This window comes from Sceloporus occidentalis, unplaced genomic scaffold (genome assembly GCF_023333645.1).
Source record: "Sceloporus occidentalis isolate IW3139 unplaced genomic scaffold, rSceOcc1.0.p SCAF_5, whole genome shotgun sequence".
Classification (NCBI taxonomy): Eukaryota; Metazoa; Chordata; class Lepidosauria; order Squamata; family Phrynosomatidae; genus Sceloporus; species Sceloporus occidentalis.
The window spans coordinates 182,099,346-182,114,535 of NW_028316985.1; the positions used below are offsets into that span (position 1 = coordinate 182,099,346).

General features: G+C 39.8%; 1 protein-coding gene across 4 annotated transcripts in view; it reads right to left on the reverse strand.

Moving 5' to 3' along the window:
• The window catches only part of LOC149313245 (catenin alpha-2), a 609,699-nt gene that overhangs the window by 410,912 nt on the left and 183,597 nt on the right, over positions 1 to 15,190 (reverse strand). For 3 of the 4 annotated variants that reach the window (XM_089526338.1, XM_089526340.1, XM_089526339.1), the window contains exon 6: positions 14,365 to 14,631. In XM_089526338.1, coding sequence (XP_089382464.1) covers positions 14,365 to 14,631 — 267 coding nt within the window. Of the gene's footprint in view, positions 1 to 10,658; positions 10,669 to 14,364; positions 14,632 to 15,190 lie in introns of those variants that run through there. The other variant, XM_089526341.1, reaches the window with a different exon arrangement.

Sequence of the window (15,190 nt, forward strand, 5' to 3'; positions counted from 1 at the left end):
AATGAACATCACTGTACTGGATCTATAATTTCTTAATAAAGATTTTCTGAGTTTAAACTACTGAACCCTGGATTTCTGAACTTGATATCCTGCCAGACTTGACAGATGCCTTGATTTTGAATGGGAAAAAAAAATTCAGGGCCGAAACAGACATCCGTAAAGGGGCGATTTAACATAGCCCCTTTGAGCGCTGGATTGGGGCTGCAGCAACTGCATGTCACAGCCCTGATCTGGCCTTTTTCCAGCCCAAAAGGAAGCAGCAAAATGCCACTTCTTTTCAGGGTGGAGAAAAAGCACCCTTTCTGTCATGGCAGTGTTTTTTACATGTTTCTGCGGCACCTGTAAACACTGTGCCTCATAAATGCCGTGACGCTACCCGCTGTGTGGTCAGCAGGGCGGCGTGACTCTGGCTTAGGGACAGTATCGGGGTGAGCAGTGTGCATACGCTACTCCCCCAAGTAGCCAGATTTTTTTTTGCCAGTCTGCTTTGCCCCATAATCTTGATTTTGTTGAGTTTCTTCAGACCTAACTGTTTTTTCTTCCCATCATTCTTTTGGATGTAGTGAGTTTTTGTCTCCTTCTGAAATCCACCCATTTTTGAAACAGTTCCCTAATTTCTTAGCCTCAAAAGAGCTGGAAGATGGACCATCTAGTCCAACATCCTGCCATATATAAATGATTTGTGCAAATTTTCCTCTCGCTCTGAAATGTGTTTGTATGTGTGTGTGAGTGTTTCAACTGTGTGAATTTTGCCTACTGTTTTAAAATACGTGCATTGTTTCATGTGTCTTATTTTTTGGAAATCCCTTGTAGACCTTGCATGTGTGTGAAAAGGCAAGGTGCCCATTTTGTTTCAAGAGGTTTTGTGAGGCACCAAAAATGCTATTTTTACCAAGTTCATCTAGTTCAAGGACATTCCTTTCTATCCTTGACCAATCCATTAAATATGTCCACTTTTAAAGGAGGAAGTGATCTGAGAACACTAATAAAATACTGGTTTTTGAGGCACATCTGGCAACAGAGTGTTCAAGTTTTGTTTTTGTTGTCATGGTTAATTGATGTTTTGAAGACATATTGCTCCAACATACAGTGGACCATTCCCATCCATGGGGGTCTGATCCCCTCTGCCCTGTGGATGGCAAAAACCATGAATGATTGCGCCAATATTATTCAATTGTGGTAACAACGACACAAGTGCATAAGCAAGCACACACCACCATTGAATAATATGGAGTGTGACAATCTGTGGATGACCAAATCCATGGATCGCCAGCCTTTCACAACATAAAGCATACCCGACATATACTACATACAGGACAGCCAGGTAGTATATCTGTATTCTGTAACACTGCAAGATTTGCATAGAATATTCTAGTTGTTATAAACTTTCACCAATTATCATGTTCCGAAAGATGACAGTTTGGTGAAGATAATGATAGGGGCTGAGATTCTTGCTACTGAGATGCAGAAATAACAACTGGTGTCCTAATTCAGCTGTCACAAATAATTACTTTGTGTTGGGAAGTTGTGAGAAATTGACAACAGGAACCTTGAGAGTAGATACAGGACCTGTATTTCTTGCAGGAACTGCAAGCCAGCAATTCTAACAGAAAAGCTCCAGAAACCAGTTATGAGATATTTCCATTCAAGATGACTACAGTTTCAGTTTTATAAGCATTATCAATAGGGAAAGAAGTGATAGCATACAATCCCTAGAGAATGAAGCATTAGAAAAGTTCTAGGAAGGGAGACTGAAAGCAGCCGTTCTATAGTCTGAAGGATACTATGTGAACTATGTTATCTACCGTTCAGGTTAATTTAAATGTCTTTGGCATATCTGTTATCCTTTTAAACAGAAAAGTAGAGTCAAGAGAAGCCAGCCTTCTCCAGAATTAATCTAAATGTTGTACTGGCTGCAAGGAACTAGGACTTCAGTCCTTGCTACAGAAATCCTGACAACTCTCTTTATGTCATAAATCTTAAAGTGTTAGAAATACTATAGTTCTCTTATTGGAAAGCAGGAGACCACCTTATATAAGGTTAGATAACTGACCCTAAAGATTGTATTATCTACATTGCCTAGAAACAGTTGTCCCAGTGTTTCACATAGGATTGCCCCGCTCCCCTTCCCAAGCCTGACTATAAATGCAGGCATACTCCATCTGGGATCTTTTGCAAAAGTAGCAGATGTTCTATATAGAGCTAGTAAGAAACACAACTTTTTAAAAGCAAGGCCCCAGAACTTTATTAGAAACTGATATTCTTTCCCCATCAACTGTTCATCTCCTCTCCTTCCTAGTTCTTTTCCCTTGCTGTTGGGAAAAAGAGAAGATTAACTGATAGGGACAGTGGTTCAGGAAATACATAACTGATTGTAGCACATTGCTGGACAATTCTGCTTTCCTCTTCTGTGTGTCTGCCAGTTTATCTCTAACTGTTGGAAAGGGGAGAACTCTCAGCGACCTAATGTCATTTAATTATTATTAGTAGTAAAATTAATTACAGTCGCAGATCACTGATCTGATGTCATGTAGCTGCTCTTTTTGAATGAGGCAGATAGTGAATTTTGACTTAATCTAAATCTTGTTTTTGATACAGAATTCCTGAGGCCATCTTTACTTTTCTCCTGTAAAGTCCAAGAATGTGGAAGGCCCAATGCCACAATAGCAAGTACAACAACTTGTTGATCTAGCTCAGATAAGTCTCTCTAGAATAGCATTGGTAGCCAGGTTTCTTCACTGTATGTAAGAAAATCCTTTGGCATTTGTAGATGTGCATGTATTTAAATTATATCCCTGTGACAAGATATCTGACTGAAGGTCAACATCATTGGATATTTTTTGTTATTGCTAGTGGTAAAAGAATCATACTGTAAGATTGGTGATATATGGATTTATCACCGATCTTTCCATGGTCAGAACATCATACTGCTTTAGCGGTGCATGAATGTGTATTTTATGATAAAGGAATCCTGTAGCACCAGCATTGATACTGATGAAAAGAAATTTCTACCATAAGCATACATAGACTCCGGTCCATTTTGTCATATGCATGGAGTGAAGCTGCTGTGGACAAACATATATAGCAAGAGGGGTTAATTGTAACAGAAATGAAAACTATGTGGGTATGGTGATGGGGTGACAAGTTAATTCCAATTATAGTTGACACTTCTCTCATGAAGGGAAAACTAAGGCAGAAAGTGGCAGATAGGTTTTAGAAAGAAGTCAAGATAAGCAGGTAAAATAATGGAAGACTTTGATCTTGTGCACTGATATGAATAAAGGACCAGTAGAGTGTTGCAATAAACCAGATGTGAGAACATTACTTAGAAGATAGGATAACAAATACTGTTTTAAATATATGTAGTATACAAAGAAACCATAGCCCCAGTTTAAAGAACTGCCAAGGAAGTGGTATTTGTGCATATACTGTATCCTAATGCAGATATTTCTCATTTCAGTTTCTCTTTCTGTTTTGTTTTGTTTTGTTTTGCTTTGCTTTGCTTTTCTTTAAGGAGTGCTGCTTGGAAATCAAAGATAGGGAAGTGTTACAGACCGTCCAAAATGGGCGGTCTGCTGCTGCCGCCAGTTACTGCATCCGGGAACTGCAGCAGCCAAACCATGCGGTTCCTGGGTGCAGCCAGAAAGAAGCGCCAAAATGGCGCTTCTTTCTAGGCCCCAGAAGTGGCGCCGTGAGGCGCTAGTCACGCACTTGCGGCACCACTTCCGCCGTGTGATGTCCAGACGCTATGCGTCCGTGACGTCAAAATGGCGGCCCCTGTGTGGACGGGCGCCACCATTTTGTATGGACTCAGTCCGTACTAGGGTTGAGGGGCGTCAGGAAGCGACGCCCCTTCTCAACCCTAGCATGCCCCTTTAGCGCGTCTGTAACACGCCAGAGTTGTCAATGGATGCTGAAGTGTTCTGCAACAGATTTTGGGTTTTCATCTCTAAGATCTAATGTGCCCATTTATCCTGTGGCATACAAACTATGCATATGTTACAGAAATTAGCTTGTGTATTTTATAGCCACTAACTTCTAATACAATATATTCTTTCAAATCTAGTCAGACTGTACTAGTGCTTAGCACTAGGGTCATCCCAGAGGGGAAGGTGCAGGTACTCTGCTGCCCCACAGAGCAGGACCAGATCTAATAGTTCTAGTTACAGGAAGGTAGGTTTTGCTTGAATACAGTGGGACCTAAGTATCCATGGGGGATCCATTCCAGACACACACACACTGAGGATACCAAAATCTGTGGATGCTCGTCCCGTGGTCCCCAATGGTGGCATGGCCACAGGGGAGGTCCCTAATGGTGAAACAGCCATGTGCAAGTGCTGCCATTGGTCACAATGCAGGCTTGTCGTCTATGGATGCTTAAATCTACAGATGGCAAGTCCACAGATATTGAAGTCCTACTGTGTTAGAAGGAGTGTCTTGACAGTGAAAAATGGAATCTATTCCCTAGAGAGGTGGTAGGGTCTCTTTCTCAGGATGTCTTCAACAAGAAGACAACTATCTGCCAGAGATGCTATAGCTGGATTTCTCACATTGAACAGGGCATCGGGCACAATGACCTACGTTGCTCCTCTCAACTGAATGGTTCAGTGATTCCATATCCTATGTTCCTACCTTTTTCTTTTCCTTTGTTTTCCCCCTTCTCCTATTCTTCCTTTCTTTGTAATCATACCATATATATATATATATATATATATATATATATATATGGTTAACTATAAGCCAACATCCTTATCTATTTAAGGGTTCCACCACAGTTTGGGGTCATCATCCCATGATCTTCCATTGGATAAAAACTGCCTCCCCCCCCCCAAAGTCTTACTGCTTTGCAGTAAGCAGACAATTACCTACAGCAGCTTGAGGCGGGATACATACCGCCATTTAGTACGTCTTCTATACGTACTAGGGTTAGGAAGGGGCGGTGCTTCCGCACCCCCCTAACCCTAGTACGTATAGAATACGTACAAGATGGCGGCGCCCCTTCCACATGGGCGCCGCCATCTTTACGTACTGGACGCACAGCGTCCAGACGTGTCGCGCTGCTTGTGACGTAGCGAGCGCGCCCCTGGCGCCTCGTTACGTCGCAAACGCGACGAAAAAAGAAGCTCCATTTTGGAGCTTCTTTTTCGGTCCGCGCGGGAGTCGGGCCGTGTGAAGGCTCCGGCTCCCCCGCGGACCTACTGGCGGCGGCGGCAGAGCGGCGCAAAGTGGCGGTATGTACCCCGCCTCTGAGACCTTTCTAACGAACATGCTGACTTTCCTAGCACTTAGCACCCAGATATCAGACTATACACGAAAGCAGTGATCTTCAACTGTAACAGATAATGATCTGCAGAGTTCAAGGCCAGTTCAGCTCATGAATTTAAAACACCTGCCTGCTTGGAAAAGAAGCTATTCTATGAGCTGTCCACTAGATGTCAGCATAACACAAGAAATGGATACAATAGCTAGGTTCTGTCTTTTGTAAGTTCTCAATGGAGCGGAACAGAGGTTTAAGGTAAAACATGGTAAATTACACATTGCATCTTTTCTTGCTGATAATGAGAAAGAAAAAACCCTGAAGCTGAACACTTCAATATGGTAACAAAGGTGCAGGTACAGCTTAATGCCATCCTTTCTGCCCTTTTCCCACTCCAAATACCACCTCCAACCCTTTTCCATCTCTGCAGACGAAAATCTAGACCAATGGTTCCCAAACTTTGCACTTCCAGGTGTTTTGGGCTTCAGTTCCCTGAACCCCCAGACATATTGGGCAACAGCCAGGAATTCTGGGAGCTGAAGTCCAAAACATCTGGAGGCCCAAAGTTTGGGAACGGATCTGTTGTAGCAAAGGATCAAGAATTTTTGGACCCACATAAACTTGCTCCACTGCCTACTACTTACTATTTCCTTCACTCTTTTCTCTGTCTCAGTCTATGATATGAAGTTCCTGAAAACAAGGCCTATAAGCAGGAGACTCAGGCTGGAAACTACAGAAACATGTGTGCACACAATCCCAAACATAGACCCCACGTCTATTCATCCACTGAAAAACAAAACAAGTACTATCGACATCAGAGAGAAGCCTAAATTATTTGAGGGATTCTGCATCATTTTCCTGTAGCAGAGTTTGGATAAGTTTGCTTTCACACTACAGTTCCTAGAATCCCCTAATTTTGACAGAAATCTTGCTGGTTGGAGGCTTCTGTAGTTTCAAACTGTAGTTTGAAAAGAAGCATTTTCTAAGCTCTGTGTAAGAGGTGATGTTTAATCCATTTGCCAACTGTTGCTGTGTTAATAGTACTACATTCCTATTTTCTCACCCTGTTTGTGCAAGCGTCCTATGATGGTGATGTATGTTCTAAAATGACACAACAACAACCTGTGTTCCTGTATCAGCACAGCTTTGTCCTCAGTCTTGCACCCGCTACTTGTTCCCATATTTGTTTCTTTGCCATTGGTACTGTTGACACAGCACTGCTGCAAAACAGATGCTTTTATTATGTCTGTTCCTCTGCTACTAGCTCATTCTAAAAGCACAGAAAGCAATACCTGTCATCAGATGAATGCATCTGTGCATGTGATGCCATGGACTACAAATATGTGCCTGGTTTTTAAAAAATGCTAGCCTTTAAAGTGCCACCAATTATTTTTTGTTTTTGTGGCAACAGGCCAACACAGTTATCCTCTTACTATCAGAAGGCAGGCTGGGTATCCTTGATCCAAAATGCTTGGGACCAGAAGGGTTTTGGATTTCCGGTTTTGGGATACTAGGAACCCCCAAGTCTGAACACAATTCATTTAAATTCCATATACCCCAGAGCCTGAAGGTAATTCTGTACACAGTATTTTTAATAATTTTGTGCATGTGACAAGGTTTGTGCATTATGAGCCATCAGAAAGCAAAGATGCCACATGTGGATGATTTTGGATTCTGGAGTATTTGGATTTCCGTACAAGGAAAACTCAAGCTGTAAAACTTTCAGGGCAATGGATTTTGCTGTGCCATAAATACACAGTATTGAAAGCAAAGGAACAGGGTTATTACAAATCAATTAATTGTTAATGGTATCACTATAATTAATGGGGATACATAATGAATTATGGATATCATTCAGTAATGAAGCACAGTTATCCTCACAAAGGCATTCCACAGTGTATAGGCTTCTGAGTAATGCAAGAGACTAGGTTTTTCTGTTAGTAGGATAAAAATTTTAGCCCATTGTCTAAAATCATAGAATCCTAGAGTTGGAAGAGACCAGAAGGGCCATCTAGTCCAACCTCCTGTCATGCAGGAACTTTCAATCAAAGCATACCCAACAATATATACAGTAGGCCCTTGGTATCCACTGGGGTTTGGTTCGAGGATCCCCCCTGGATAACAAAATCCGTGGATGCGCAAGTCTCATTATATACAATAGCATAGTAAAATGGTGCCTTTTATATAAAATGGCAAAATCCAGGTTTGCTTATTGGAATTTATATATTTTGGGGAATATTTTCAAGCCATGGATGCTTGAATCCATGGATAAAAAATCCCTGGATAAGGAGGGCCAACTGTAATTTACTTCAATACTTAGTAAGTAGTTACAGTCTTTTTCCTTCAAGTGGTCAATACAGCAACAAAAGCTGAGGATTCTCTATATTCAACTGTAAAGATTTACAAAGAGCAAGCTACATGATCCAACAGTGATGTTGCCATAGTCCGCTATTACATGATTCAGAATAAAAAATGGGTGTAGCTTGCAATGTATGAGTGCATTATACATGTATTGCCATTTTCCTCTATCTTTCTTCTCCAGTTCAGGGTATTTTTAAAGACACACTGAGTATCACCTTCCATAAGACCACACATCCAAAGCCAGCTGCTTTGCACAGAAGTAATTCAATGGTAAAGACCTTTCTTTTCCTGGACTCTTGTTGACAGCTAAGAACTACATGATTGTATCACCGGGCCAAGTAGCCTATTTAGTGAGAAAATCACTAAATTCAGTTCCTTTATCATTTTAACCTATGTTGGTTTATAGTTATTGTTTCAATTTAAATTGTATTAATTTGTAATTATTGTTTCTAGAATGTATGCCTCCTGCAGGTTTTTATTTATTTATTTTAATTAATCTGATTGTTCTGTACAACGCCGTGCAAATTGGCAGCGCTTTATAAATAAAGTTTAATAATAATAATAATAACAATAATAATGAGCATCTTAGTGAGAATTTGTGAGAAAGTTCTTGATTATTTCTTGCAAATGAACATTTCCTATTGTTTCATTTCCAAATTACAAACCCTCTCATCTTCATGGCAATGATGGTGAGATTAAATTTCATGTGGCCATCCAGTCCAACCCCATTCTGCCATGCAGGAACTCACAATCAAAGGACCCTTGACAGATGGCCATCCAGCCTCTGTTTAAAGACCTCTAAAGAAGGAGACCATATGAAAGAAGTCTGTTTGTGTCATAGGAAATATTCTAGAAACTTAGCCTGCATCAGTAGTATCTTCAAACAGGTCTGTTCCATTATTATCTTAGAAGCCTAGTGTATGGAATCCATACATTCACTTAAAATACCTACAATAAGAGAGAGATAGATTGATATGTCAAGTAAAAGGCTATTCACTCATTTCTGTATAGACTCACAAATACTCTTTAACATTATTTTTAAGAACAAATATACCACTTCTATATTCTCATTTGAAGTACAGCATTCATCTATCCTCTCAATCTTAATTTTAACTGACTATTGTTAGGAACTGGTTATCTGCTTAAATGTTTGCCCAGGCTTAGAAGTATTAATTAGTTAGTATAGCGTAAGCCTGTCTTGCATAGTCATACTTGGACTAAAACTACTAAAATAAACGGGACTATTTTTTAGTACAATGCACAGAAAACCATGTTGATGTCTGGAATTCATAAACAGTCAGGTCCTGAAATTTATCTTCTGTCATTCCAGACTTTTATCTCTTCTACCAAAATGGTTAAGGAAAATATATATATATTACCATAAAAAAGGTAACTGCTGTCACTGAATGCCAGCCTTTGAGTTACACAGTTGAGAAATGACACATTAAACATCTGAATGCATAATATTATGAATGAAGCTAAGAAAAAAGGTTCGTAAGCTACGTTTCAAAGTACAATGTTTTACACAATGGAGATTTAGGATCTTGCTATCTATGGAAATGATCAAAACCAGTTAATTACATTTCAGGCTAACACTGACATTTAAAACACCTACTCTGCAGAATGTTTCAGAGATAGAAATTCATACATTTCTGAGACGCAAACAATCCTATGGCAAAACTCCATGCTGGACTCATTGTTTTCTGAAGCACAACTGAAGAGTCAGCTCTTTAAATATCAACTTCCAAAGACACCCTGCTAGTTTCAAATGTTCTGCTTATCAAAGGGAGATGTTCAATCTATGTCGTATTCACAAACAATGTTGTTCTCAGTACTTTAGTCCAGATTTTATTTTCCTTCATCTGAAATTCCTGCAAGGCCAACTTCATGTTATGCTGCTCTAGTTAATTCCTCGGCACATAAACACAACACATGATCCTCAATGACCTCAGAGACATCAGTCATGCTAGAAAGCTAGATGCATCTTAAAACGTCAAGAAGAAAAGAAACTCAAGTCTTAGTCTGAAAAGCAATCGCAAGTAACATCTATAGCAAATACACAGAAAGGAAAGCATTACCAAAGAGACTACGACAATTATGTTTCGACATGTGCGTTCAAGTTGGAATCCTCATTACCTCATTTCAATGCACAATCATTTCTTTTTGTCTTTAAAAATACTACAGTGCCACTTCAAAAACTAAACTGTACGTACATTTATAGAGTACCTACACTGACATTTCTCCAAGCCTACCCACAGTTTGCAAAAACTATTACCTGTAATTAGAAGGCTGTATGTATAATATAGCAGTGAAGGGCATCTGCTGGAAGCTCTGCATTGTGTCCTCTGTCTGATTTCTCATTGTGTTTATCATCGCACAACACAATGTCTGTGACAAGAGTTCAGTACAGTCCTTTCTGGATAGAAGAGGCTAGCATCAGCTTGAAACTGTCAAGCGTCGGATGATTCTAGTGAGCTAAAAATATGTGCTGCTTATTACCATATGGGCAAAACTGGGGAAGGGAAAAGGGGGTTGTTATTTCCACAACCTCATCAAACTACACTATTATGCTTTGAGGAAGAAAGAATTTAGTAGCGACTAGTGTGTGGTGAGGATTTGGTTTTTAGCATGTTATAGTGTTGTGTTTTATTGTTTTGTTCTTATAAATGTCTGATGTTTGGCCCTGAACATCAAGGATGGTATAAATATTATTAGAAATAAATGAACGCCATTAGTAAATTGTGTGTAGGCACCTTAAATAGGTATATCTCTGAAAGTCCTCTTGTTACAGTTAATACCTGCTGTTTTATTGGCATTTTAAATTGTTTAAGAATACCACTCAATGACACAAATTAAGTTTACCACCATTTACTGTGGAAACCTTCAAAGGCAATGCCTCTGATAGTCAGGATCTGTATTTTAACTGCTGCTGGAGTTTCTGGAAATAGACGAACCAGAAGCAGCTTAATAAATTCTGATTAAATTGTGAAATCAGAGATTATCGGATGGAGGAAAACCAGGGAAGAAGAGGCCTACTTGCATCAAATTCATTCAGCACTGAAGATTTTCAGATGATGTGCTTATCTCAGGAAGAACTAGGAATGCCCCAGCAAAAACCATTTCCAGAACTTCCCCATTAATGATTTGTTGCTGGAGTATTCCTGGGTCTTCACGGGAGAAGTCCTGGATAAGCGCAACGTGTCTGAAAATCTTCAGCATGATCATGCAACTTTGCCAGAAGTATGTATTTTACTCCTGATTTTTTTTTCAAGTATGACAATCTCCAAAGAGTTGGGGTTGAAGACTGAGGCTCACTGGCAAGTTTCAATTAGACTCCATCATACACAAATGGTGCTGTACTTGTGAAAGAGGCTTCTCCCAAGGAGATGAGATCCAAGACATGTCTGTCAGTCTGCTTCCGTGGGCTCTACTCTAAGTGATGCCTAGGAAAAGCCAAGTTAGATGGGTGAAAATCTGGTTCAAAAAGGCCAAGCCTACTTGCAAATAAAATTTCAAACCTAAAGAAAAAGAGTGAAATAAACAGGAAAAGGGATATATCAGGAGACAAATCAGGCAGCATCTGTTCTGCTGAAACCATGGCCTGTTACAGATTGCCAAAATAAAGCTGCTTCGGGTCTCTTTGGAGGTATGCTATTTAAATGATGTATGCATCCTAAGAATCCGGAAGCTGCACCAAAGCTGCACTCCAGTGCTTAGGAATGGAGTGTGGCTTTGGTGTCACCTCTGGACTCTTAGGACCCATGCATCATTTAAATAGCATACCTCCAAAGACACCCGAAGCAGCTTTATTTTGGCAGTCTCTAACAGGCCCACATCCCTTTGAAATCATGCCTATTATTCCCCTGACAATGGTTGCCTCCGCACTGCAGAAATAATCCGGTTTGACGCCACTTTAACCACCATGGCTCAAAGCTAAGGAATTCTGGGAATTGTAGTTGGCTCTAGTGCCAACTACAATTCCCAGAATTCCATAGCATTGAGCCATATCAGTCAAAGTGGTGTCAAGCTGGATTATTACTGTTGAGTGGATGACACCAATACGCATAGGAGACTGAAACATACATTTTCTTTAGAAATAGCACCCCCTTTACAGCAGCACACGAAATAAGGCATCATGGAAACAAGCATAGTTTTAACACCACCTGAAGTCATAACATCCCAGCAGGCCATAATATATCTTTTCCCCCACCTCCCAAACTTTTCCAGTTTTACAACGATTTTTCAGAGAGAAAAAAAACTTTAGAGAGTGTTAGTAGGCTATATGGATTCTTAAGGTCACATTCAACTGGTAGTACCCCATCACTGAGCCAAAGCAGTAGGAAAAGAAGTAGACCTCATTACATGAGGATGGACTCAAGAAAGCCACAGCTGCTCTTGAGTTTGCAAGACCTAAGTAGGACTTTGAATAACAGTCTCTAGCATGTCTCTCATTCATAGGATCTCTGTTAAGTCAAAGTCAACTTGATGTGAGATAACAATGACCAACATGCAATCTGTAATAACACCAAATGCCATTGAAATGATCTAAAACCCATGAAATAAGTATTTTGGCCTCATCCACACATTTAATATTCATACCAAGAGAAGTCTTAATGGTAATTCTGATTCTGTTGGTCATATAAAACTAAAAAGGTTCACACACACACACACACACACACACACACACACACACACACACGACCAACGGACAATAGGGATGACATGTATGGAAAACATTTTCTAATATAATAGAAACTGTCAGCAATCAAACACGCAGCATACACTGCAAAGAAAAATGAAACAAGGAATGCAAATAATTATGTTGTAAAGAAGACATAGCAGAACCTTCCTTGTATGGAAAGAGAATCCAAAGACATATTTCCCCTCATTATGAAGACTGCTACCAGTTACTGAATTTCACCTCTCCCTGGAAACTTGGCTATGAATCAGTTTATCATTTTTGGCTGAATCAAATAAAATGCTGCACTTAAAAAAAAATCAGTTGTGTAAATACAATTAGTGTACCCAGATTTGCTTGGTTACCCTTTCTCCCTGAAAGCTAGTAGCTATGTAACATTTTGCTAACACTATTGTTGGAAAAGCAAAAGTTATTTATCTTTCCCAAGGCTTACAATAAGACAGCATAAACAATGGATGCAGGAGCAACTGTTTGCTTAATTCCAAAAACAATGGCACATGGAAATATCCTTTCCTGGGAGCCCTGGTCAGACTGCCCCCCTTGGTTTGGGTTAAGATAGCTACAAGTAAGGCCTGAACACCCTAAACTCCCCAGATCATGTCTGATCTTGGAAGCTAAGAAGGGTCAGCTCCCTGGTTATTACTTGGATGGGAGACCACCAATGAATACCTGGTGCTATAAACTATATTTCAGAGAAAGGAACTTGCAAACCACTTCTGGGTATTCCTTGCCTAAGAAAACTCTATGAAATTCATGAAGTCACCATGAGATGACAGGTGACTTGACAGGTGACATCTAAGAACCAGGTGAATACATACTGTTCTTCCAAGTGTTCAACTAGTTCCTTTTACAGGAAGCATCCACCACTTAAGAACCTTTTATTGATCTTCTTATTCTGGCTTTATTGGTATCTTTTTATATTAAGCGTTTTGAAAATGTGTATTTTTTTACCTCTTTTTTATTCTCAGGCAGAATTCAAAGATATAGCTGTGCTAGTCTGTAGAATCAGTATACAGAGGGATCTTGTAGCATCTTTGAAACTAACTGTAAAAGCATCTGAGGAAATAGACTGAGGTCTACGAAAGCTCATGCTGCCCATTTCTTTCTTTTAGTTAATCTCAAAGGTGTTACAAGATCTCTCTAGATACTGATTCTCAGGCAGTTAGTTTCACTGTGTTCTCTTAATTCATGTTTCAGCCTGGCTCTTTGTTCCACTGAAAATTTTGCCATAGTGAAGGTTTAAATGACTAAATAAATAAATGAAATGAAATAAAATAAAATCTTCTGGAACCAGTTGTCCATACACTGGTAAATTCCTGATTAGATTACTTCAAAGCACTCTTTATGGAGCTGCCCTACAAGATAATCTGGATACTGCAGCTAGCTGAAAATGCAGAAGCTAGACTACTGTCCTTACCATAAAACTGACTACCAATATACATCTGATCTAAATTTAAGTTACAAGTGATTATATCTACAACCATAAATGGCTTCTTGATACTTGAAGGAGTGCCTATATACATGTGAAGGAGATCTGTTTGGGGTCCTCCTATGTGTGTCACTAGTGAGGGCACAACACTGTCAAAAATGTGGAATATGGTTCTCTCTGCGATGGCATCTTGGTTGTGGAATATCCTAGAAGCTCAACTGGTTGTAATATTGATATTATTTCAGCTCCAAGTAAAAACTTGGCTTCTTGTTGGAGCCTCTGAAACCCAGCCAATTTAATCCAAGTCTACACATGTGAATGAGTTTAAATTGTCTTGAACTGTTTTTTAAAACTGTTTTAAATTGTCAGCTGTATGTTTTAGCATATTTAAATTACTCTTTTAAATTGCTTTAAACTGTTTAAATCAATCTCTTTGCACACAACCTTGAGAAACTAGGAAATGGAACATGAAGTGCATGCTCTAATGATAAACACATAAACAACAACATAAAATAACAAAGGTCTTTATTGTCCTAGGTCTAGGCTTTTAAAAACTGGAAGGTCAGAAACATTCCCCTAATTTTTTTTCCAGCCACACTTTTAAAAATGCCTACTTACATCAAATTCATTCAGCGCTGCAGCAAGCTCTCCGATGCCAGTGTGCCCCTTGTTTTCATCAGTTGGTGAGGTGGCCTGAGCAGCATTTGAGATGCCAGCAATTGCTTCTTGGACTTGCTTGAAGACATAATCCCTGTTGGCTCTGGTTGCTGCGACATCAGGATGGCGGAGGAAAGCCTGGGAAGCCGTATAAAGCATAGTGGCGTTCTTCTTCAGGGCACCACGAGCGGCAGCCATTTCATCTCTACAGTGGGGATCCTTTAGTTCCTGTTTCAAAACACACACATATAGAAAGTCACACCTTCATATATAAATCAGCATGAGATATTTATAAAATCAAAATATGAAATTTGTATATATCTTAGCATCTACTTTCATTCCTTCCTCCCTATTTCTGGGTTGTATCTAATAATGTTCCTCCTCCAGTGGAACAGCCACCAATACCAGATCAAATTGCCCTCAACCTGCACAACCCACCCATGAGCTGCCAATGTGCTGTGGAGGTTTTTAGGACCCTCTACAGCCAACCCTCCCATACAGAGCAGACAATGGCCATGAAGCGGGAAGAAGGAAAACTCCTGTAGCATGAGGAGAAATGTGCTTGCGCAGTGTTGGAGTTTGCACACACTGATTTGTATCTTCCATTTTCTCTAATGAACGGTAGATGATTATCATCATGTGTTATTTCTGCAATTGTTGTTGAGGTACTGTACAGTGAAAGACAGTTATTCACATGGCCATGAATGTAAGTTAGTACCAACTAGCTGCAAATAAGTGAAATGGCCATCTTTACGGGGGAAAATGTGTATATGAAATTTAAAGTGAG